General features: G+C 48.9%; 1 protein-coding gene across 15 annotated transcripts in view; it reads right to left on the reverse strand.

Annotated features, from left to right (window-relative positions):
- The window catches only part of PTPRE (protein tyrosine phosphatase receptor type E), a 171,607-nt gene that overhangs the window by 68,096 nt on the left and 78,741 nt on the right, over positions 1-24,770 (reverse strand). The window contains exon 1 of one of the 15 annotated variants that reach the window (XM_014733258.3): positions 22,410-24,396. The exons of 13 other annotated variants lie outside the window; for them this stretch is intronic. In XM_014733258.3, coding sequence (XP_014588744.2) covers positions 22,410-22,462 — 53 coding nt within the window. In that variant the 5' untranslated portion in view covers positions 22,463-24,396. Of the gene's footprint in view, positions 1-22,409; positions 24,397-24,770 lie in introns of those variants that run through there. One more of the 15 variants, XM_023637041.2, reaches the window with a different exon arrangement.

The raw sequence follows: 24,770 nt of genomic DNA on the forward strand, positions 1-24,770 counted from the left end.
TGAGGCTCAGAATCTGCAGATGGCGTTTCTCTGAGCAAAGGAGGAGCTCTGTCAAAGGAAAGGACAGAGAGTGCCAAGCCAAGTGTCCTCACAGGGAGTTCCTCAGACCCTATACCCTGCTGCTGACGTAGCAACAGAGGGCAGTAACTGATCTTCAAAGAAGTCAGGAAACCCATATGTCTAAGAGTAAAAAGCCCTTTGTAATTCATTTCACTGCTTTAGCATATTCACGCTGCTAAAGACCTGTGTGCGCACTTGTGGATTATATGCTGAAACTGATTTCATCAAAGAATTAAAAAAAAAAAATCACAAGAAAATTCCAAAGCCCCAGCGTATCCCACCCTCTGATGTGCTGGTCCACACTGGGTTTCCTGCCTGCTCGGATTGAGCTGAGCCAGATGCTCAGGGCCTGATCAGCACAGGCAAGGGGCCCTCCTGAGGACCCGGCTGCACTCTGCCCAGGCTGCCAGGAAGAACCCATAAGAATACTCCCCTGTCAGTAAGTCTGTTAAGGGATAATTTCAATTTCCTATGGACCACGCACTAATTTGCATAATTCCAATTATGCATCTTGCCCTCTTGAAAATGAATTAAAAGTGAAGAGCTTATTCTGTAAGAATTAAGTCTTTCTTCACTGCAACAAAGATGACAGACCCACAGATAGCGAAAGATACAAGGAAGCTTCTTGAAAGCACATTTTCACCAACCGGGAAGCCACACCTGCATTCAGTCGACCACCAACAGCACCCAGTGACCAACCACCCATTTAGAGAACATGAACCTTACCATGTTTCTATAGTTGGGCCAAATAAGACAGTGGAACTATAGCTAGACTTTTCCTGGATAAATTTTTCCCCTATGAAGAAAACTATCCTTCTTATCTTGAAAGAACAACAGAAGAAATCCATGAAAACCTGTAAGTGTAACTTCATCCTGAATGGGGGTCACATGAAACCAAAGAGGATGCATGAAGGTCTTATTGCCTAATGTCAAGTATTGTAAACAACGTACAACCTCTCACAATTTTTCATGTGCTTCAAAAATTAGTAGATCATTTTTCCCACACTTGTAGCAGCTGATTGTCATTTCACATAAGACACAACATCACCGAATCCTGCATTCATTAGAAATTACCACCTGATCAGCGACAAGACAGGTCTGCTGGGACAGTGTTTGTATCTTACCAAAACCAGATTATTACTATAGAATCTGTGTTCCAGGAAAAAAAAAGCCCAGAAGACAGCAAGTTAACCTCTGTGGATACAAGTGAACAATAGTTAAAAGACACCAAGGACCCTGCCCTCGATACTTTCTCAGATCTTGTTACTTTTCAATCAGAAATTGCCATGGCCCTGACGGAGGATACTATCAATTTATTTGTAGCAAATCTGAATGGTAACCTTAAGTTCCTGGGAAAGGCGTTCAGATTATTTTTCATCCTCATCATATTGTATTTTAATATTAATGGAGATGGTCGGATGCTATAGCCTGCCCAAAGTACTACAGTTTGAAGGGTAACTCTGGAGCGATGGTGGTTCTTTCCATCTCAACCATCATCTCTGGGCCCTGTTCACACAGCTCTCTGCGGACACCATCCTTGCCCTCCTCCACTATTGGCTTCTCTCCCACCTTGAGGGCCTGGCACCTGCCACTGCCCTGGGAAGCCACGCTTTCTCCACACCAGCCCCCGCCCCTGGAGGTCTCTCCTGGTGCCTGCAGCTGGTGGTCTCTGTTCCATGTGGTTTCCGTCCACTCCTCCTCCTCTGAACTTGAATGTGAGCTCCTAGACAGTCAGGTCATCTCAAGGTCTGGCATTTTCTGGAGAGGCCCTGCATGGGGAGAGCACAGTCCACAGCAGCACCTAGTAAAACTGTACAGGTGTTGCCAGGAGAAGACCCCGTGGAAGCCTGGGCCTCTGACTGGGGAGACAGCCTGGGGTGGGGAAGGACAGGCCCCATTGCCTTTTCCTGCAGGGTCCGTCCATTCTCAAACCACCAGGGCCTCCCTTTCTGGACCTGCATTTCACTAAAAGCCAGAAGAATGCCCACTGGGGCGTTGAAGTTCCACCTGCCAATGCAGGAAGGCTGTCGGTGGCACAGACACCATTCTCACAAAGCCTGGGGTAGCCCTGGCCTGCCTAATTGTCTCACCTGGGCCTCATCTCAGCTCCTTCCGGAGAAGCACACCTGCAGGGAGCAGGCATGCTGGATGCCCCTGGGGAGCTCAGGTGCTGCTGACAGAGGAGGGGTCTGTGCTTTAAGAGAGGCCTGTTACGTTCTCCAGGGCTCCAGAGTATTCAGAACACCTTCGAGGTGGTAATCAGGTAAAGACCACTTCCTCTACCTGTGACTTTCACTTGACTTTATCCGGGCTGAGTTGGTAAATCAATTTGTAACATCCTTCAAACAGGATTCATAAATAAACCAAGACTTCCATCCCTGCCTCCAGGGCAGATGCTGAGGCGGGAGGACAGACCAATGTCCTCTGTCTACGTGCTGAGATATTCTTGCTGCAACCTTGGGTTAACTGATCTCAGCAATGTGCCAATCACCTGGGCATATGCTCTGTCAATGATCAATGACTAAATGCATATTCTAGAATCGTTCCTGAAAATTGTGGCCAATTAGACTGGAAATCAAAGCCCTGGAAAGGAAATGTATAATCAACATAAAAGTCAAATAAAGATGCTGAACTGTCATCTAAAAGCAACCTCACGAGAAGGAAGTTGTAAAAGATCCAGTAAGAAACTGGGAACTCCAATGTTCTTTCTTTCCTTTCTTTGTTTCCCCTTAAGAGCATTTTAAAGATGCCCGTGGACCTTTCTCTTCTCCTTTGTAGTAGGCTCTGTAGGTCCTGTAACAGGTTGTGGCAAGTCTGTGGGGCACAATGCAGCAAGAAGAGTTTTCTGTGGCCCTGGGTTCCTACAGGAGCAGGTGATGGAGTATTAATGACACACACTTGGCGCTGGAGGGCATCATATGCTTGGGGAGGCTGACAGCAGTGGTTTTACCTTCTTGAGAATGCTCAGATTGTGCCAGTTCTGGAAAGAGCCATTGTGACTGTGCACCCCCTCCCTGAGGAAGTGGGAGTGGCCAGAGGAGAGCGGGTGCAGAAACCATCCTGAGACTGCCTGTTGCTGCAGAACAAGGCACCAGCCAATCGCCATCCTTTAACTCCCACTAAATTCAGCCTCACTCCATTCAGGGAGCATCTGCCAAACACAAGGGGGTTTGCTCGTGCTGCAGAGACTCTCAGGATGTCGGGGACCCATCCTTGCCCAAGCAGGGTGCAGACTCCTCAGCGGCCAGCATAGCACCCAAGGAATGGACGCCCTCTGCAACCTGAGACGTGGTAGTGACTATGCTGACATGCAAAAACGTTCTCTGGTTGAGTTTACTACAGCTCCACATGAAAAACAGACACATACCTGCAGGCCTGAGGTACAGTCCAACCACGCCTATCAAATCACGTGGCTCCCAGTAAGTTCCATCACTCCCTGTGGGGCCCATGCTGGAAACCCAGGGTCCCTCCAATGCAGTAGGAACCGCAGCTGCTGTGAGTGTGTCCAAGGTGCTCTCAATTATTTGACCCATGTGAAACTGGGAGGAAAAGCACCACCTGGCCGTCATGGGGAGGACAGCAGGGCCAGGGCTTCCCACGAGGCTGGCCAACGGGCCTGCAATCAGCAGAAACTACTGGCCATTGTATTATTCCAAAACCCAGTGTTTTTTTCCTTTAAGTACAAACTGAGGGGCTGGCTCCACGGCCGAGTGGTTAAGTTTGCGCGCTCCGCTGCGGCGGCCCAGGGTTTGGATCCTGGGTGCGGACGTGGCACTGCTCATTAGGCCACGTTGAGGCAGTGTCCCACATCCCACAACTAGAAGGACCTGCAACTAAGATATACAACTGTGTACAGGGGGGGGTTTGGGGAAATAAAGCAGAAAAAAAAAAAAAGATTGGTAGCAGTTGTTAGCCCAGGTGCCAATCTTTAAAAAAGAAAAAAGTATAAACTGAGGAGAGGATAGATCCAGATTCGTCTAGTTATCCACTCTCTAAAACCCAAATACTGAGCCATAGTGAGACCAGGCAGTTTTTGTTTTTATGTTGAAATGTTCTTAAGTAGTTTCTGTGGTTGGCAACCAAACGGCAGAAATTCAGTGAAAAAAATTTTACCTGTGCGATCTGATCATATATCTGAAACTGGGGTTAAGAGGTCAATCAGCAAAATCAAAATTAGGTAAAAAACGGATTTGCATTAGTGCAAGATGCAGCCCTGGGGCCAAGAATAAAGTGGGATTCTTCTGACGCACAATTGTGCACCTCAGGATGTCTAAACGTACGACATCGTGCTGCTTAAATTCTGACACCTTCATGTGAAGATCCACTGCCAATTATCAATTACCCTTGCTCTGAGCACAATTCCTCTGCCTCCCAATGCCACAGTAGCCCCTTGCAGAGCACAAAGTTGTACACAGACAGACAGACAGACACACACACACACACACACACACAGAGCCTCCTCCACCTCCCAGCAAAGCCTTGGGGAGCCCAAGGAGAGAATCTTGATCTTCCTGAGACAGACTCTTGGTGCTTCTTGAGATGTAACAAGGGTCCCTGCACAGGATCCATCACCCTGGGCTTTGGCAAAGCCAGACTGCTCATCCTGACCATGTGTCCTCACAGCCCACATGCAGAGGGGCACGGGTCCTAGGGGGGCATGGTGGATGCTCTGCACCCTGCACCACCCACAGGACCCTGGCCTGGCACCCCTTCCCACCCTCACTTCAATTCACCAACCTGGCTTTCATCTGAGTGCCCTGCCCCAGAGGGGCCTTGGGGATAACCCCAGAGCACATAGTGGATGCTCAGGGCTGTTTGGTGAACAAATGGTTAGATGAATGGATGAATGAATGAATGAATGAATGAATGAAAGGACAAGGCTTAAGCTGGACACAACATCAAAGAGCCACAGAATGGCAAACCCATGTTCTGGGCTAACACTCTGTGCCAGCTCTGGCTACTCAAGGCAAACTCATACAGGACCCTGGCTACTGGGTATTTTAGAGAGACAAGAAAAACCTGGAGCTGTGTCTGGTGCTGACAGCTCGCTCTCTGTAGCTTTAGGCCTTTTGGAGACTGAGGGCAAACCTGGGGCGAGAGGGAGGTGGTCACGCAGCAGGAACAGCAGAGTCGTGGAGGCCTTCCAAGCGCTGGATGCCAGCCACACACTCCATGTGTGACTTCTTGCTCTGTCCTCACAGCAGCGCTGAGGCAGGTACTGACACCTCCACTCTCTCAGCTGGGGAAACTGAGGCCCAGAAAAGCCAAGCACTGGGCTCAAGGTCACGCAGCAAGTGGCAGAGCTGGGATTTGAAGCCAGACCTCCCCAATTCCTCCCCGGTCCTGCTTGAACGGCTGCACAAACCTGCCTGGCGGGTGGGAGAGGGAGGAGGGGCCAGGACCAGGGATGCAACCCAGCCCAGGCTCAGCACAGGGTCATTTTAATGTGGTATCTCCCCCGTGCAGCGTGTACATGAAATAAGCCATTTCTCTACAAATCCACTAAAAACACTGTGTTTGTGAGAGGGAGAGTACCGGGTATGAGGCTCCAGGCGGACTGGGGATGGGAGAGCCCAGGGCGCAGCACACCTCCTACGGCTGAGAGGCCCCTCGCTTTCCAGCTGTCTTGTTTTTCAACTTCTGTCTTCTCTGGAGGGGCAGACACCAGGAAGGCTAGTCTGGGGACATGGTGCAGGGGGCGGCTGGAAACTCAACCCAAGAGGAGACGGTCCCAACTGCAGACGAGAAGGTGGCTGTGGTGAGGCAGCTCTCCCCCTCTTCCCCTCTCTCAGAGCCCGTCCACCAAGGAGGGGGTGTGGCTGTCAGCAAGGGGCTCGCCAACTGTGCCCCGATCCTGCTCGACCTCCAGGAACAGAAGAAACATGTGCACAGCCAAGGCGACACAAATACAGAGTTTGGCTGGGTCAACGAGCCCTACCATGCAAGACTGAACCATGAGACGGAAAATTCTAGAGGAAGGAAGACAGGGGGCTGAAGAATGACAGGAACGTGCTTGACTTAGAGCTGGAGGCCACTGCGCAGACTAATCGATCTATCTGTGGCTTGAAAGTGCCCCTGGAAGATGCGTGTGCGACTAGGAGCTTCAGGAAGTGGCGTTGGAGGAGCTGGAACACGGCTTCCTGTCCAGCGGGAGTCAAGAAGGACTGTGATGTAGATTTTCAGATGGGACCCGATGGATCTAAGACAGCACTCTCACCTTCTCCGCCCCAAAGCTCCTATCACCTCCAGAGTACACCTCTGTCAGTCATTCACTCTCTGGAAATTTCCAGAACCCATTCTCAACCTGGGGGTTAAGTGTGGAGGGCAGAGTGATTTTCATGAAGCAAGAATCTCGCCACATCCTCTTCTTCTGTGGCTTCTGCTGTCCTCAGGGTTGAGCCCCGATTCCCCGGGGGACCAGCTGGGATGGTGGCTGCCGTCCAGCCTTACACCTCCCCAAAATGTGCCCAGTACCCCCCACCTGCCCTGCCCAGCAAACATGCCAGGCCTCTTATGCTCTGAATTCCACAGTTCCCCAGCTCTTAATGTTTAGGACATCCTTCCCACTTGCTCTGCCAGGTGAACTCCTCTCTGTCCTTCACCTCTCTGACCCCAGCTGGACTCCACAAATCTGTGCTCCCAGGCAACCTGGGTGCTCTGTTTCCAGGCCACCTCCTCACCGCCATGCAGCCTGGCTGACTGACTTGTCTGTCTCCCCTTGCATCTGAGCCCCCTCAGCTCTGTAATCTGACAAGCATACAGCAGGTGCTCAGCGTATGTGTGCTAACATGTCTGCCTTCCATTTTCTTGAATGCGCATCATCCTCCACCCACACTTCCTAAACTCTTGCAGAGTAAAGGAGGAACAGGAGGACCTCAAACATGCCTGGCTGTCTGGTCCAGGGCAGCAGGGGGACATGACGCCCTCTGTCCCTATTCTGCCAGACCCCGGCTGGCACAGGCCCCTCTGCAGCAACTGGTCTCCCCATCAGGAAGGCTGATGTGCCACTGTCGCTTTGCTCTAAACAAAGTGAGCATGTTCCTCTAACCTGCATCTGAAAAAAAGACCAAGTCACAGCAATAAATTCAAAACGGTGCCATTGCAGGGGCCACTGAGTGGGTGGCAATTCGATGGGATAGGGACCTTGCTGCCTGTACACCCACCCCCATCACACCACACAGACACCTGCTGGTGAGGGATGTGCTTCTCCACCTGGGGGCTGGGAGCCAGGGGATGCTGACCTAAGGTAAAGATTCCCTGTAGCACAGAAGCAGCAATTCAGAGCCTGCTGACCGAGTGACCCACAGACAGGCTGAGTTTGACCTGTGCTGTGTTTTGAAAGTTTTTTCTCCTTTTAGAGTTATAATTACATACAGTTAAATGCACAGACCTTGAGCCCATGGTTTTATGAGTTTTGATAAATGTATATCCCCATGCAATCCACACACACCCCAATCAAAATGAAGACCATATGCCATTTCTCTAGAAACTTCTTTATAGTCTTTTTTCAGTCTACTCTCCCCCGATCCCCAAGAAGCATGCACTGTTCTGATTTCTATCTCCAGAGATGATTAGCTTTGCCTGTTCTTGAACTTCCTATAAATGGAGCCATATGGCACATACTTTCTCTTTTGTGTCTAGTTTCTTGAATTCAACAGGTTTTTGAGGCTCATCCACGTTGCTGTGGGCGTCAGAGGTCCATTCCTTTTTACTGCTAAAGACTCTTCCATTGTATGACTCCCACAGTTTGCTTACCCACTCTCCTCTTGATACACATTTAGGTTGTTTTCCTTTTTTTTTTTTTTTTTTTGCTGTTATAAACAAAGCTGTATGAATACTCAGGTACAAGGGTTTTTGTGGACAAATGTTTTCCATCGATTCAGGGAGTAGGTGTACGCTCATACTTGGAAAGCTTTTAAATTAGTCTGAAATATTTTAAAAGTGGGAGAGTCACCTAAATGCTGGAGATCTGGCTTCTTTGGGAAAGCCAGGTCTGGCCTGCCTTCCTGTGTGGTTGCGTGGGTGGGTTCCTCAGCACGAACCTGGACTTGCCGAGTGCCACATGCCCCACCCTGCGCCCTCCCCGGCTGGGTCATCCCCTCCTGTCTTCATCACACAGCCTGTGGCTGCCACTCCCCAAATGGACACCCAGCCCCATGTCCGGATGTAAAGCGGTTCTCCATTACCAGAAGCCTCACTCAGAACTCCAACCAACGAATCTGAGATTGGGGGGGGAGAGGAGAAGCCTGATCTTCTTCCTGACTCAAAGCAAGAAGTTTTAGTCATTCCAAGCGAAATACTTCCTTTTCGGGCCACCACTCTCCACAGCTGTGGGAGGACTTAATTTGGCTCAGTCTTCCTTAATATGTTGCAGATACACAGGTTTTAATCTTCTTTTATTAAAAATAAATCCACCCTCCTCGCTCAGGTCTCCTGTGTAAATATCTAATTAGGGCCGAAGCTTGGTCCAGCCCAACAGGGTGGGTCTCTGTCCCTCAAGAAGGGAAGACTTCAAAGCATTGCCCCATCTTCTGAAGAATGTGAATTGGGCCAAACAAGGCACATGAATTATTTATAACTGCACCTCTGGTTATTTGGAAGAAAATCTGCTCCCAAATTGCAAGTGAGGAAAGAACTCTGTATTTTATAACTCAGAGAAGCTGCTTCAGAACTCCCTGGACACACCAACCATGAGGTGCACACACAACCTCGCTTGTGCCTCGAGGGGACACGGGGGCCAGTGTCCCTCCGAAGGCCTGGCCCACTTCACGCCTGGCCAGGGAGGCACGGCTCCTGTTTCCCCACCAGCCTGTGAGGTGCACGGGCACCACGGCTGTCCAGCCTGGATGCTTCTGGGGTAACGCTGCCCACTGGCATGGCAGGGCCTGCTGGGTGCCAAGCACGTCATGTGCCAGGCGATTTCACAGCCCCTCACCCTATGCTCGGCCATCTGGGGAGGAGGAATGAGGATCCTCCCAGAGCTGAGACGACCACAACCCAGAGTAAAGGCAATTTGGCCCAAGTCACACAGCTAGAGAATGGCTAAGGCCAGGTCTCATTCGGCTGTCATGTAGGTAAGTCCACGGTAGCTTCATTCATTCATTCATTCATTCAGCTATTTACCGGCACCTACTGAACAACGCCCTGCCCTCAAGGACCCCCTTCACACGTCTCCTCTGTCTCCTGGGGGCCTGGTTGTTTACAGGCTTGCTCTTCTCAATGGGCGCCACCCCTTAATGTCGACACCTATCAAAATCTTTCCCACCGCCAGCCCCCAGCAGCACTCAGAAACACGATTCTCCCAACAGGTTCCCTAAGAGAGGCCCTAACCTGCTCTTTGTTTGACTGCACAAATGCAGACCTCGGGGCAACTCGTGTTTCCTCTACTCACAGTTGTGGGGTAGAATATTCTCTTTGCTCCCTTGGCCCAGCTAGCGGATTAGTTTCCATGTGGTAAGGCTAAACACTTTAAGTAATAGAGTTCCAGGGTTACATTTTTCTTTATTGATACTCTGTCAGTAAACTACAATCTACACCACATAATTATGGAAAATTACATCAGCAGCACAGCAGTAAACCAAAAAGGCTACCCTTTGGGAATATTAATAAATAGATACTCTTCTCTATAATAGAAAATTCATGCCGATTTCATAAAATGGCTTGCTCTCACACTGGGAAACACTATGGCACTCATGAATTTTTCAAAGAAACAATGATTTTAGTACAACCAGGAGTCAGTAATAGGATTTGTTTATTCATTCAACAAATAATTTCTGCATGTCTTCTGGACACAGAGAATGGAAGGAAGCCTTGCTTAATCGACAAGATTAGACAGAGAGGCTGCCTTAAAAGGATTTCTACTCTGACTGGGAAGACCAGCCGTGCCCTGAAAAGAACTTCAGTGGGCTCCAGGTGGGGGAGTGGGGAGTGGCTGGTGCTTGACTCCTTGCATTCAACGCAGAAACACTGGGTGCTGGGGGTGCCTCTGGGACTGAGGCCCCATTCCTGCCTTTGGGAAGCTCCCATGGGCAGGAAATGATGCCTCTCCCTTGCCCAGCATGCAGTAGTTACACCATGATGAATCCTGAATTGAGCAGAAACTCAGACAGTCACCGCATGGCTGTCAGAAGAAAGCTGACCGCGAGGCTCCTTCCTGAGATCGGGGTGTCTCGCTGGTCCTCCTTGGTGAGGAACTTTACCTGGGGTTTTTCAGCAAAGCCAGAGTAAAGAGATCAGCGGATATGACAACTGTTTGGGCTCCTGGAAATTCGGCGTCTGCTCTCACGGCAAAGGGCAAGGAGAAGCTGGGTTTATGGGCAGGAAGCTGCTGGGCTCCTGAGTGACCATGACCTCAGAGCTACCCTCGGGGCATTTACTGTCCAAGAACAGCCCTTGCAGCTCCCTGGGAGGCTCCAGGAGGCAGCCAGCACAGTGAAAAGAGCCTCAACACGAGAGACAGGTGGACTTGGGTTCACACCTGGGCTCCTCTGCCTGTCACCCTGGGGAAGTCACTTGCTTCTTGGAGACTCTTTCCTCATCTGTGATCTGGGAGCACAGTGCCTGTCTGTTAGGATCCGTGGGGACACAGGTGGACTCTGGCCCAGGTCCTGCTCTGAGCTGGTGGGAGGAGGGCAGCAAAAGCCACATCGCAGGCGTCCAGGGTGCCGCCTCCGCACTGGCACGTTCGAGGCATCCAGAGTCGCTGAGCTCCTCCTTGGGCTGCGCACCCACCGTGGTACCCTCCAGGGGTGAAGAGGTGCCCCCAGGATGTTCACTGCCCAGTGTGGGCAGACGGGGACATAATAACAAGCATGGTGTTAAAAAGAGGAAGCCCAGAGTGACAGGAGTGTCCAAGAAGGGGATTTTAAGTGATGAAAGTATTATACTTTCACACTTTGTTTTATGGGCTCAACTTGCACCCGAATTTGATAGCATCAGGGATGTAAGCGAGGCGGGCCCGTCTCCACGCATGCGCCACGCTCGAAACCTGGGTACGATGCCAGAGACCACCAGCAGGTGGCGCAGTCGGGGAAGCCCGAGAAACGTCTACTTGCACCTGCCGGGGGGTTCCCAGATCCGAAACCGGAATGTTCTGAAAGCCTATCCTGCTAGGTCAGGCTCTCACCCACCCAGCATCTTCCCAGGACCACTCCAGAAACATGGTTTCTGGTACCTGCACCTTCCCCAAAAAACGCCCCCACCAGCGCCAGAACAAACATGCATTCTTCAACAATTTTTCTCTCCATTCATTAGGTCCAAGTGACTAGTAACTGACATCATAGGATGCACTTGAATTCTCCTATACGGGCACTCTCACGCCCATCCCCAGCCTGGAATTGTATTTTCTAATCTGTGGATCCATTATCTCTACCTCAGGCAAGAAATTTAACACTTGAACGGACCCTCCTTGCCTCAAATAAGAAAGAGAAACTGTAAGTCAAATGGCACGCCACGTGCAGGAAACCGGCTCTCTTCCCACAGCAGCGATTCTCCCATACCTATTAAAATTAATTATACTGGAAACTATAACTCAAACTATGTACAAATACAGTAACGTACCAAGGGCAGAGGTGGCAATTAATTAAAACAGAAGACTTCCGGGACATGCCGCCTTTCGCCTGCTGCCGGCTTAATGGCCCGGATATCAGTTATTTAATAAACTAACTGATGACAACTCCTAGGTTTTGACGTTTGTGTTCAGGGAGAAAGAAGGAGGAGGGAGAAAAAGAAGGCAGGGAGGAAGGGAGAAGGGGACTATGAGGAGCAGAGGCCAGGACCTGGACGGGGTGCGGCGATGTGGCCTCGCCCCCACGTGCTGTTGGTACCTGTGTGTGTGTGTGGGGGGGGTGGTGGAACAGCTTCTCTATTCCTGCAAAGGAAAAGTGCCAGTCCCCCAAGCCAACCAACCCACCCTCTGGCCTCTCCTGCCTCCAGGGCTGGGTGTCAGTGGGAAGCTGCCTCAGGAGCTTCCTGGCTGTGCAGCCCTCTGTCTGAGAGCTCGAGCAACCTGCCTCACCTGTGAAATGGGAGTAATCTCCAGCGTGAGGACCACACGAGGCCACAAATGAGCACCGTCGGATGTGTGGACGTGCTACGGACCTACCGGTTTTCTCAGGCTGGGATGGGTGGGCCTGGTTCACAACCAGCAGAGGGCCTGGCAGCAAGGGGCTGCCCAGAAGGGTTTGCTGATTGAATGATGGAGCGGATGCATGAACAACCCTCATTCCGGCAGCCTGCGTGATGAACAGTGACCACACGTCCTGTGTGGTTTGGCCTGTCTCAGCTCGTGCCCTCTGCCCAGCCTAATCATCAGCAGAGTCCTCTTTCCCCCTCAGAAGCGTCAGGCTCCAGTGATCCACGGTGTGTCCACGTGACTAGGAGAGCCGGAGGGAGGCGAGGCCACCACGCCCAAACAAGAAAGAACTGTGGTTGTTTTAGCATAAGCCCGGACCAAGCAGAAACAAGCTAAGTCCCTCGCAGTCTAACTAAGGGCACGGAAACAATTATGGAATTGAGATGCCCAAGTTTTAAAACTCCAAATAATTGAATTCTTTTCAGCATCCTTCAAACCACAGCTGCTCTCCCAGCAGCATGGACGGTGAAAAGAGCCGGGGCCACCAGTTCAGGCAGCCTCAGCTCTGCTCCACTAGCTGTGTGGCCTTAGGGAGTCTCTTTCCCTCTCTGAGTCTGTAAAATGAGCAAAATGGTGGCCTCACCGAACCTCTGGGGAAAGTCCGGAAGATAAGAAGAAAGCCCTTCACACTCTTTCTGGAATGTCAACAAACAGTTTAAAATATGTTCCACTCAAGGGCAACCAAACAAGAAGCACGAGAATCCATTTCACTTCTCTTATTATACACTGGTGCTCTGAAGGGAGGAGGGACCCCCAGGAGCGGCCTTGGCTCCCAGGCCCAAGGACGTAAAGCCCCACAACTAGCAGGCAGTCCTGGGACAGGCGGAAGCCTCGGGTTCATATACACGCCCAACAGCATTTACGGAGCCTTGGCGGCGGGCCGTGCTCTCCCCTGGTCCCTGAGACCCCCAACACTGGCTTCCTCCTCCAGCCCAGACTGAGAAGGCTCATCCGGGTAAGACTTGCAAAGGACACATGAAGTGTCCCGGCGCCAGCCAGACCAGAGGCCTCACCTCTCTGTCCCTCCGTCACCTCTGGGGCTTAGCACTGTGCATCGAATTCACACAGGGTTTGTTGACTGACTCGTCGGTTGGATACGTGAGCGACTTAAGGAGCAAGGACTGTGGAAGGATGAGAATGCAGCCTGGTTGACTTGTGCCTTTGGAAGCACTTATCTTGCTTAGCTGCTTCTGAGAAAGAGCCAGAATCTTCTAGCTGCTGCTCCTGTGTCTCCTCCTGCTCTGTCTCCTCACATCCCTTTTACTCCTGGCCAGTGGCAGGCGTCAGGACAGAAAGTCCTGTGAAGACGTGACCTCAGCCCGCTGGAGCTGAGAAAGACCAGACAGGCGAGCCATCGGAGGGATGCCCGCATCCCCCAGCCCTCCCATTCCAGAATCCCCAGCCTCCCGGGGGGAAAAGGACACTGATCAGCTGGATTGACAGACTGTAGGGTTGGGTTTAACATCTTTAAAGAGGCCTTTTTAAGAGGCTTTAACGTCTTTAAAATTATCCCGGGCTCCCAAAACTTTTGCTAAGAATCTTCAGAATTTCTGCCTCCTGACATGAGACTATTTCAGGCACAAAGAGAGCCCTGCATCCCGGCCACTCCATCCCCACCTTCCAGAAGCTCCAGGGGGAAGCCGAGGTTATAAAGAGGTGAAGGCAGGGGGCCACCACAGCACTGAGGGAGGGAGGCGGGGGAAGGCAGACCACAGCAGGCCTCCCAGAGACCTGCCTCGGCGCATTGTCCCTGCGGTGCAGCTTTCCCAGAGACACGTGCACAGCCGGGGAACCCTGCAAGCACACAAGGCACGGAGCCTGCCTTGGGGTGCGAGGGCAGCCTGCTTCCCCGGGGGAACGGCCCACACCCCCGGCGGGCCCTGGGAGTGGTCGAGAGGACGGCAAGCTTTGAGGTCCAGCCCTAGGGCAGTGCTGAGATTCAGGACATTTACCTGTGTAGGAATTGGGTACCTGAAGCAGAACACGCGCTTTTATTTCAGAGACAACCATTCCTAGGAGCAGGGAGTGTTGTGCAGATGGGTGACAAGTAACGATGCGGATGGTGATCATGACAGTAACATTCACAGGGCACTGGCTCTGGCTGTGGACATCGGTCCACACGCTTTACTCATAAACACACTGGACCCTCATGTCACGGCAGCTAAGACAGTACAGGCTCTCATCATGCCTGCCTTACAGCAGATGCCTTTGAGGATCAGAGAGGATGAGTAACCTGCCCAAGACCACACAGCCAGTAAAATGTCAGAGCCTGAATTTAAACCTAGGCAGTCTGAAAACAGTCGGACTTTAGAAAGCCAGCCTCCACAGTCCTAGTGAGCTCATCAGACCTGGGAATTATTCGGAAACACTTAAGATTTTATCAGGACGAGCCAGGGAAGCATGGGACCCTATCTAAACCGAAACACATTTCCTTTCAGGACAAATGGACACACATTCTGTAAATTCCAAAAGTCGCTGAAAATATTTACTTTAACCCCCCTCCCCACCTCCCAAAAACCCATGAATCGTTTTGGCACCAACAGATGTTAGCATTTTGTGGGTTTTGGATTCCAAACACCTCGACTCAGAACTTCATTTGGATGCTGGTCTACCTGGGAAATGCTCCTGCCTCATAAAATGAGTACTTAATAAATGTTTGTTCAATGAGTGAATGAAATGGCCAAAGGGTTTACCCAAAAAAGCCTGAGTTGAGCTTTATTTTTCCCCAACCAAGGACTCTATAAACACCAGCTGCGTCTACTCAAATATTTATCAATATAGAACTACAGAATTTTATGTCCTTTGAGAGAGAATTCCTTGTTCTGTTACCAAAAGAAAAGAAGAGGAGAAACCTCAAAGGAAATGAATGTCACGTCCTGGTAGAAAGTCAGGTAATAGGAAAAGAGGAAATAGGCCATGAGAATTTATTTGTGTTTATTCAATTGTGTTTAGAAATGTTTGGGTCAAATCAAGGTCGACCCCTTTAAGAACAGTGAAACTGGACATGGGCTGTATCAAACTTTGGAGTCTCTGTTGAGCAAAGAGCATCCTTTTATTTGAAATCGATCAGGAGGAGGAGGAGGGAAGGAGCAGAGAGGAGAACCTGTTAGGGCAGAACCATCACAGAAATGCTTTCTTCTGCTGAAAGAGTCTTTCGTGGACTTGACACAGTCTCCGGGGCTCAGGGAAGCCCCTTCCATTGTCCTGGGGTAGCCTTCTCCATTCTTTTATCCACCCAAATCTTTACTGGTCTCCTTTCTGCTGTATCCCAGACCTGGCAAAGTCACGAAAATGAAAAGAGAGGACAGGAGGCGTCTTCTGCGTCAGATGTCTTTTTCAACAAAGATATGACTCTGTACTGACATTGTATAAATATTGCTCCTCCCTTTTGTACCTAGAAACTACGTAAAACACTTTAGCAAGCTTGAAAGACTATAAACCTCCTGATTTCTATTTGGCTCAGATAGGAGGAAAGAGACTTAAATTAAGCAATGATTTTTATGACAAAGTTAGTTAAGGACCTAAGAGGCACCTAGAAGTTGATTATGTGTAAAATTCTTGTGCTCTGAGTTAAGCTTGCCTGTGAAAATCCCCCTTCTCCTTGGTCTGTGAAATTGCACCCAAGGACCCTTAGGGCCCCAACTCCACCTGAGGTCAGAACTCGAGAGAGAAGGTGGACGGACGAGGTTTGGTCTTGGGAAAACCAATAGTATCATTACCGCTCCCAAGACCTTCAGTGGAAAAGGACACACAGCCAACCTGCAACAGATACTGGGTTGAATTGTTTCCCCCCCAGATTCATGTCCACCTGGAACCTCAGAATGTGACCTATTTGGAAGCAGGGTCTTTGCAGATGTAATTAGTTAAGATGAGATCATATTGGATTAGGGTGGGCCCTAAATCCAATGACTGGCATCCTTGTAAGAAGAGGAGAGGACACGGAGAGAGACACACACACACAGAAAAGGCGGCCGTGTGTGATATTGTGATTTATAATAAGAAATAGATATTTGATCATCGTCTCTGTGCCAGAGATTCTCTTGATCTCTGGCACAAGGCTCCTAAAACCCTTGGAATTCCCTAAGTGATAAGACCACTAGGAGCATCTTTTGTTCAGTTGGTCTTTGACCCCCGTTCCTGACACAGAGCTCCTGAAACCCTTGTAATGTCCTGGGTGACAGCTGTGTCTTTTGTTCTAACAAGGCAACTCTGGGTGGACTCCTGGATGGGGTCTGGTCACTAGAAAGACCAGGCCATGATTAAAAGCTTGGAACGTTCAGCCTCAACCTCCATTCTCTTGAGAAGGGAGAAGGGCTGAAAATGAAGCTAGTGATCAATCCTGCCCACAGGATGAAGTTTCCATAAAAATCCCAGGAGTATGGGCTTCAGAGAGCTTCCAGGTTGGTGAGCACATCAACATGCTAGGAAGGTGACACACCCCATCTCCACGAGGACAGAAGCTCCTACACTCAGGACCCTCCCAGACCGTGCCCTGTGTATCTCTTCACCTGTATCCTTTATCATTTCCTCTAATAAAGTGGTCAGTGTAAGTGTTTCCCTGAGTTCTGTGAGCTGCTCTGGCAAATTAATCAAAGCCAAGGTGGGAACCTCAGATTTAAAGCCGATTGGTCAGAAGCACAGGTGACAACCTGGACTTGTGATTGGCATCTGAAGTGGGGGGGGGGCAGTCTTGTGGGACTGAGGCCTTAACCTGTGGGATCTGATGCGATTTCCACGTAGACAGTGTTAGAACTGAGTTAAATTGTAGGACCCCCCAGCTGGTGTCGCAGAGAATTGCTTGGTGGGGGAAAACTGCCACACATTTGGTGGCCAAAAGTGTCAGAAGTGAAGTGTTCTGTGTAAAAGCAAAGAAGGCATATAGGAGGAAGGGAAGACTGGTGTTTTCCTTTCCTTTCTGTAAACGCTGGGTGAGGCAAGGAAGGGCGCTCCTGTAGAGCCTTCAAAGGGAGTGTGGCTCTGCTGACACCTTGCTTCAGACTTCTGGCCTCCAGGACTGCGAGAGGATAAATCTCTGTTATTGAGCCACTCGGTTTGTGTTAATTTCCTACAGCAGCCCCAGGAAACGAATACAGATGCTGAGCTAAGAAAGCGGTGAAGGAGTTTCTGAAATGCCTCTAGTTCCCATCTTCCCCTTCACTGGCTTCAAGATCCTTCCAGACCTTCCTTCCTCCTCATCTCCCACATCCAGCAGTCACCAACCTGCCCCACGCTCCTCTCAGTCAACTGTCACAGCTTTCACTTGCTCTGTCTGTTCACCCTCAAGGTTCAGGCCTTCTTCACCTTCCTGGGCAGCTGTGAGGGTTAAGTGAGAAATAAAGAGGAGCAGTGTCTGGAACGACTCCTGGAGCACACCAAGGAGTCAGCACCGGCAGCCCGAGTGCTCTCTCATGGCTGGCCTGCCCAGCGCCTTCCTTGCGCTCTACACCCCATCAGACTGCCGGTCCTCGCCCCCGTCATGGGTCTCCTGCTCAGGAACGCCCAGGGCCCCAGCAACAGTCCTCATACCCAGATGCTCTTACCACCTTCATAAGCTCTGTCACATCATTTGCTCATTTTCTAAAAATGCCATATAAATTTAAAAGGAAACTCTTCTTCATTAAATCTAAGTGGGAAATCCAGCATGGCTAGTCATGTATAGAGATGACCTTAACAATCAACCCAGTGAGGATGCGGGAGACAGGTTATGAAATTCTTGCAAAATGCTGGTCCTGAGGAAGGCTCTTGGGCCAAAACCTGCTTTCCGTTAAAAAGCTAGACTAGCAAGTGTGAGGGAGACGTTAAAGACATGCTACATCCAAACGGAGCCTCTCTCCTCGCGAACGAGAGACTGGAGGAGAATGAAGAAGGGAAGGACTTTCTCCCTTGGTGATGCAAAGGTTTTCACTGCTAGGCTCAGTTTCCACCTAAAAGCACTGCAGAACTTGGGTGCATCAAAGGACACTACCAAGAAAGTGAAAAGACAACCTATAGAATGGGAAAAAGTATTTGCAAATCATCTCTCTGATAAGGATCTAGTATCCAGAATATGTAAAGAACTCTTACAACTCAACCACAGAAAGACAAATAACCCAATCAAAAAACAGACACAGGACTTGAATAGACATTTCTCCAAAGACATACAAATGGCCAACAGGCACACGAAAGGATGCTCCACATCACTAGGGAAACGCAAACCAAACCCACAATAACGTACCACTTCACGCCCACAAGGATGGCTATAATTTTTTTTGAAAAGCAGAAAATAACAAGCGTTGGTGAGGATGTGGAAGATTTGGAACCCTCATACACTGCTGGGGGAATGTAAAATGGTGCAGCCGCTGTGGAGAAGTTTGCCAGTTCCTCAAAAAGTTAAACACAGAATTACTGTATCAGCCAGTAATCCACTCCTAGATATATACCCCAAAGAATTGAAAACAGTGTCCAAACAAAAAACTGGACACAAATATTCAGAGCAGCATTATTCACAACAGCCAAAAGGCAGAAACAACCTAAACATCCATCAGCTGACGAACAGATAAAGAAAATGTGGTCTATCCATATAATGGGATATTATTCAGCCAGGAAAAGGAATGAAGTATTGATACCTGCTACAGCATGGATGACCCTCAAAAACACACTGCTAAATGAAAGAAGCCAGACAAAAAGATCACATCCTGTATAATTTCATTAATAGGAAATATCCAGAATACATAAACCAAAAGAGGCAGCAAGCAGATTAGAGGTTGCTAGGGACCTGGGGGAGATGGAAATGAGAAGTGACTGTTCAGTGGGCACAGGGGGTTCCTTTTAGGGAAATGTGTTGGAACCAGGCAGAGATGATAGTTTCCCAACACTGTGAATGTACTGCGTGCCAGTGAACTGCAGTCTTTAAAATGGCTAGCTTCACGTTACGTGAATTTTACCTCCATAAAGACCAATCATCCCAGGACTACCACAGACTGTGCTTTGGCATAAAAGGCACTCTCCCCAGCCTGGCATCCAAGATCCGCATGGATAATCACATTTACAGAAACCAGAGTAAGAACACTGGTTGAGTGCCGTGTGCTCAGTGTTAAGTACTAAGGGCTTTCTATCAGTAACTCATTTAATCCCCACAACAACAAGAAGAGATTGGGACCATCGTTATGCTCACTTTACAGATGAGAAAACTGAGGCACAGAAAAATTGAGTAACTTGCCAGAGTAGCTCAGTAGATGACACAGCTTCCTCTGGTGGACCTGGCAGATGCGCTGGCATAGGGGTGGGTGGGGCAATGGAAATGGTGCCATAGACAGAATGTCCCAATGGGCACATGGGCCACCTATACAGGCTTCCAATCTCTAAACTTCATCCCCTTCTGCATTAATCATTTCTCTTGACTGAACACTAGTCCTACATTCTATGGGTCCCATTGGGTTAAATTACATGGTGAACAATGCACTGCAAATCACACTCATTATTAGAAGTTACATGGCAGCATTTATACTAATTAAGTTGGGTCTCACTTCTTTAGCTCTAATTTTAAAACACTGGCAGAACTCCAGCGCCTTACGTCCGTATGTGAACTGCCACAAGTGGATGGAGTAAAATGGACTTCTAATTTTCCAGCTATTCGAGATTATTTTACACTTAAAAACTGCTCGGTGACATTATTATGCTACTCTCTTTTTCCTTTTTTTACATTATTAGGCTGAATGTAACAGAGTATAGTTTTAAAATACGAACCATAAAGCACACTTCTAAAATTGACAGTGCTGATATTTTTCAATGCATTAGAAAATGTTTCAGAAAGTTTGTTTTTCCAGAGCACAGCTGACATTTTAAACTTATTTCCTAAAGAAATACAAATGACTGCGATGCAGGGTAATTAGGAGAACACGAATTAGGGTGATCCCCACTCCCAGCTTTCTCCTGAAGAACGCCCTCTTACCTACGCTCTTCCCCTCAGAGGTCTCCTATGTGTCACCTTCTAACAATCTTCCTGAAAACACCATCGTCACCCAGTTCCCCGGGCTCAGCTCCCCCCAGCTTCCCCGCTGCACCATGCGCATGGTCACAGCACAAATAAACGAATGGGAGAGCAGTCCGGGAGCGGAACCTTCACACTCCTGTCACAGCTCAGCTGTCCCCTCCCTTGGCAGACACGTCTGCTGTGGATTCCAGAGGGGCAGATGGCTGGAGCGTGGCCGCCCAGGAGCAGGGCCTGGGCCTGGACACCGGAGGCAGCGGCCAGCGCTTCCAGCCTGCAAGCATCGGACAAGCAGGAAGGCTGCGATCAGCCTGCTTCTTTTGGAAGAGGGCATGGGGAGTTTATTTACAGGGCAGGAAAGAGGAGAAGCCAGACAAGACCGCAGCCTCCTCAGCCCTTAGATCCTTGGTCATCTGTTTCAAATACTGACGGCTTCTTACAGATGAGCATCGAGCTGCCTCGTGTTTGCCCTGCTAGCCAGGGGCTGGTTGTCACAGCCTCTTGTGGGCTCCTCACTCTAAGAACTTTCCCAGACACTATCTCCCCAGAGCCTTCCAGCCCCCTGCGAGCCCCTCCCCCCCCCCCCCCCCCCCCCCCCCACGCCCAGGGGCAGGAAACGGAAGGCACAGTCCTGAGTCTGCTTCTGTTATGAGAGCGTTTCCTCAGGAGAGGGGGCCTGAGCCAGCCGCAGATTTGTGGCCTGCCGGGTACAGAAGTGGGGGCCACTCCCAGGCCACCTCACAGCCCCTGAATAAGAAGCAATACCGAGAGGGGGAGGACTTAGATCACATCAAAACAGAGCAAAATCTTACAAAATGCTCAGAATTCACCCTGTGCATGGTTGAGATAAAATACAACGCAAGAAAGCCCAGGTTTTACTTACTCTACGCCTGTCTCCAGCACACCAACAACCATGCAGTCAACGTGAAAGAATGCAAATTTAAAACCCAATGCTTTTCCAACTTCCATAATGGTAGTCCCTCACTTTTTTCTGTATTCTGTACACACACACACACACACACAATCAGATTTTTCTTTAACAAAGAACAACCAGATGGCACATGAGTTGACTGGAAGCCCTTTCACATTATAGGAAAATACAATTAAATTTCTTACTCCAGCGTTTCTAACATGAAATAGTCGAATGTTCTCTCTTAGTGCAAACACGATAAAGCACGTATTTAAAGCAAATGGTAGATGCCATCCGTGATGCTGTTCGCGGAGGCCCAAATGCACAGGGATCTCCTTCTAATTGGGCTCCGAGTGAAGGGAACGCGCGGCCTGGCACAGCCTTCCTGTCCCTGGGCACCATCACCTCCTGCGGCGTGAGGTATCGCAACACTGCTGAGCATCTGGGGACAGTGCCCCGAGGGAGCGCTGGTGGAATCCTTATGGGAACATGGGATGAGCAGCCGTCATTCCAGTAGAGAGCAAGAGTTTGTGGGGGCCCCTCAATTTGCAGGGGAAGACTGACACTCCAACACTCCGGGATAAGCTGATTTACATGAACCACCTCACAGAACCCAACCTAGTATTTTTTCTCAGGGGGAAACCTGTTCTCACCATATGTATCCAAAATAATTCATAGGGGAGTTGTATCTGAGTTTACCCACATAGTAACATTAGCAATTGAAATGTAATTTGAGCGTTTATCAACATATAGTTTCTGTGAGAACATATGCTATTCAATATGATACAGCCTTCAACCAAAAGCAGTTATGTTTAAAAAAGAAGGAAAAGAAATGCAGCAAGAGAAAAATCTCTTCCTTCAGTTTCATGGTGTGACGTTTCAAACAATTGGTTAGTCAGCTTTCACGTCAAATCTTTCCTAAAATGCCTTTATGATTTTCACTCTAGTTGGAAGATTCAGGTCCAAAATTTTGAGCACGTTCTCTTTGCTTAAAGAACGTTTACTTACTATATTTTAAGTGAGAGAGAAAGTACTTATAAGTTAAAAAGCAATTTAATGAAGTAGGAAGACAAAACCGGTGTGAATCATTTGTACAAAACTGCTAAGCCACCACCTACGTGGTTACATTTTACAAACTGACAGAGCAAGCTCACACGCAAACTTGACAAAGCGTGGAACTGCTGTGACATTCCTAAAATAGCAGCGAGCAGCAACATTAGACTCTAAATTTTAAAAACTGTTGGAAAATGCATTTTTCTTACAACCTAAACCAGCGACAGGAGGAACATTCCGGAAATCCCTTTTCATGTCTGTATTCTGCATCCATGGATACTTACAGAGCACCGCTTTCTGAGGGCAGCCCCTGGGTGATCAACTCGTTCATACCCATGTCCACAGCACCCGAGTCTCGCTGGCTGATAACTGGAACATTTTCAAGCAGGCTACCGATGCAACGGGCAATCCATTACTTGCGTGGGTATTCCCTTTGTAATTGTGAGGCTAGCGGCTGCCGGTCCTCAGACTATGTCATCAGAAACCAGAGCCAAAAATCCAGGCGGAAAAAAGTGATAGGAGAGTCCCTCATCCCTAGTTGAAATAAATACTTAAAAGTAAATTTATCATTCGCAGCCGTCTAGTGACTTTTTTTCTTAAGTATTATTCAAATAAATCAGTAAGAAAGGTGGAGAAGGATCCAGCCCGGCTGCTGGGAACGATGTAACCTGGCTGCTGGCTGCTGCAGTCGGCAGTCCCAGCTGGGTAATCAGAAGGCTTCGGTGCACTGCGCTGGGAAAGGAAGAGACAGGGGGAGCCCCAGCTCCCAGGACAAGCTGGACTCACGGCCCCCAGGGAGGAAGGCTGGATGAGGGACCACCTCCATCACGATCCCCTCCCTCGCTCCGCTCCAGATTCAGTTTTCAAATAAAAGTTACTGTTAATGTTATACTTTCAAAAGCATTCTTTCAAGGCCAAACTAGATGGAAGTGCAACCGAAACGGAAGAAAATGTGACGGAAGAGGCTTCTCAGCACACAAATAACTAGTGCCTTCCCCTCAACAGGGCTTAAGGGTTAAATCCTTTTATTCTGGAGTTTCCCGCTCGGCTGAAACAGAACAATTCTCCTTCCGGCATGATGCTGCTTTGAAGAGAGAACTTTTCATATCAACAATATTTCTGTTTTCTTCTACAGCACTTCCTAAAATAAAAAGAGAAACGTACCCTCCAGTTTTACTCTCTAGTTTGTTATCTGCAAAGCTGAAGCTCACAGTGCTGCCTGTTGTCACCAAGTTCTCCTTCTCCTGCGACAAAGCGGGGGTTTTTTACAGAGCTTCTCAATTTCACATTCTAAGAGTCAAACCCTATCTGGGAATGTGGCAGCTTCATAAAGAAAGTGCCCTTCCCTGTGGATGTGCTTATGGGCGCAGGTGTCACACATGAGCGCAGACAGGTCTAACAGTTTCACATCCTTCGGAAGGAACACTGACGTAAGCGCACCAAGGCAGCATGAGATGCCCGGAGAATGGTCTGCTGCGATCTCTCACATTCTTTTTTTTAATACTATTACAATTCCTTTGACCAGCCCACACTTAACTTTCATTTTGTCCTGAGAATTCGAGGTGCTATTTATGGACTCTTTTCTATGTGCCAAGGACTGCGAGAGATAGTTACATACTCTTTTTCGTTTCCAATTATTTCTGCCTCCAATAAAGAAAAAGTCCAGACAGAAATCGAAAGGCTGTAAAAGATGGCAGCCCAGGTCAACAAGAGCACTAGAGAAGAGTTCTGTGTGGCAGGAACAGTGACCAGGCCTTGAGCAGCTACTGGAATAACAGCGTGCACGGAATGCCCTTGGCTTCACCACTGGCTTCTCGAATCACCGCCTCGCCTTCCTTGGTGACTTAGATTATCACATCAGTTGTCTGTAAATCCATTTATTTTCTGAAAACGCCGCTTCTCATTCATTTTCTGTTGATAAGGAGTTTCTGAAACAATCATCAAAAAACCATCTCTACTGCAGACAGCCAAGGCTACTCGCCTGCAACAGGATTGGAGATCTCTCTTATTCCCGAAGGGGGCCATTATTTCCACCGGTTGCCATGGTGATGCTGCAGCATTGCTGCTGTGTGCTCTACTACTTCCCATTGCAGTCACAGCGCACACTTAAATCAAATCATTTGTTTCACACGGCACGAGTTTTTCGCAAAACAAACACCTGGCTATGTAAAACGTAGTTAATCGAACCCTTAGCTTCACCTCATGGTGGTGATGAACGGGCACAGATGGAAGTGTCCACACACGCCAGTGTAAACGCGTGCAGCGAGATTTAAACCCAGGCGAAGGAATGTCTTAAAATACTTTAATTTATTCCCCTTCGTTAATTTAATGAGAGATTGCTTACTATTTCCAATGACTTGAGAAATGCTTTTCAAAAGACAAAAGTAACAGGACTAAATACGGGGAAATACAAGTTTTTGCTTGTTGGCAGTTCACATTAATTGAACCTCTGCCATATTCTGCTATTTTTGAAGCAACAGCTGAGTTCTCCTATTTGTACATCTCTTATATTGCCTTTTATTTGTAACTAGTACACACACACACACATATGCAAATACGTGTACCTGTACTTTTATAGATTCCTGAGGTCTCTAACCTGTGAAGTCTGGCTTAAATAAAAAAGGCGAATGTTATTGATTCACCAG

Source organism: Equus caballus, chromosome 1 (genome assembly GCF_041296265.1).
Source record: "Equus caballus isolate H_3958 breed thoroughbred chromosome 1, TB-T2T, whole genome shotgun sequence".
NCBI classification, from domain to species: domain Eukaryota; kingdom Metazoa; phylum Chordata; class Mammalia; order Perissodactyla; family Equidae; genus Equus; species Equus caballus.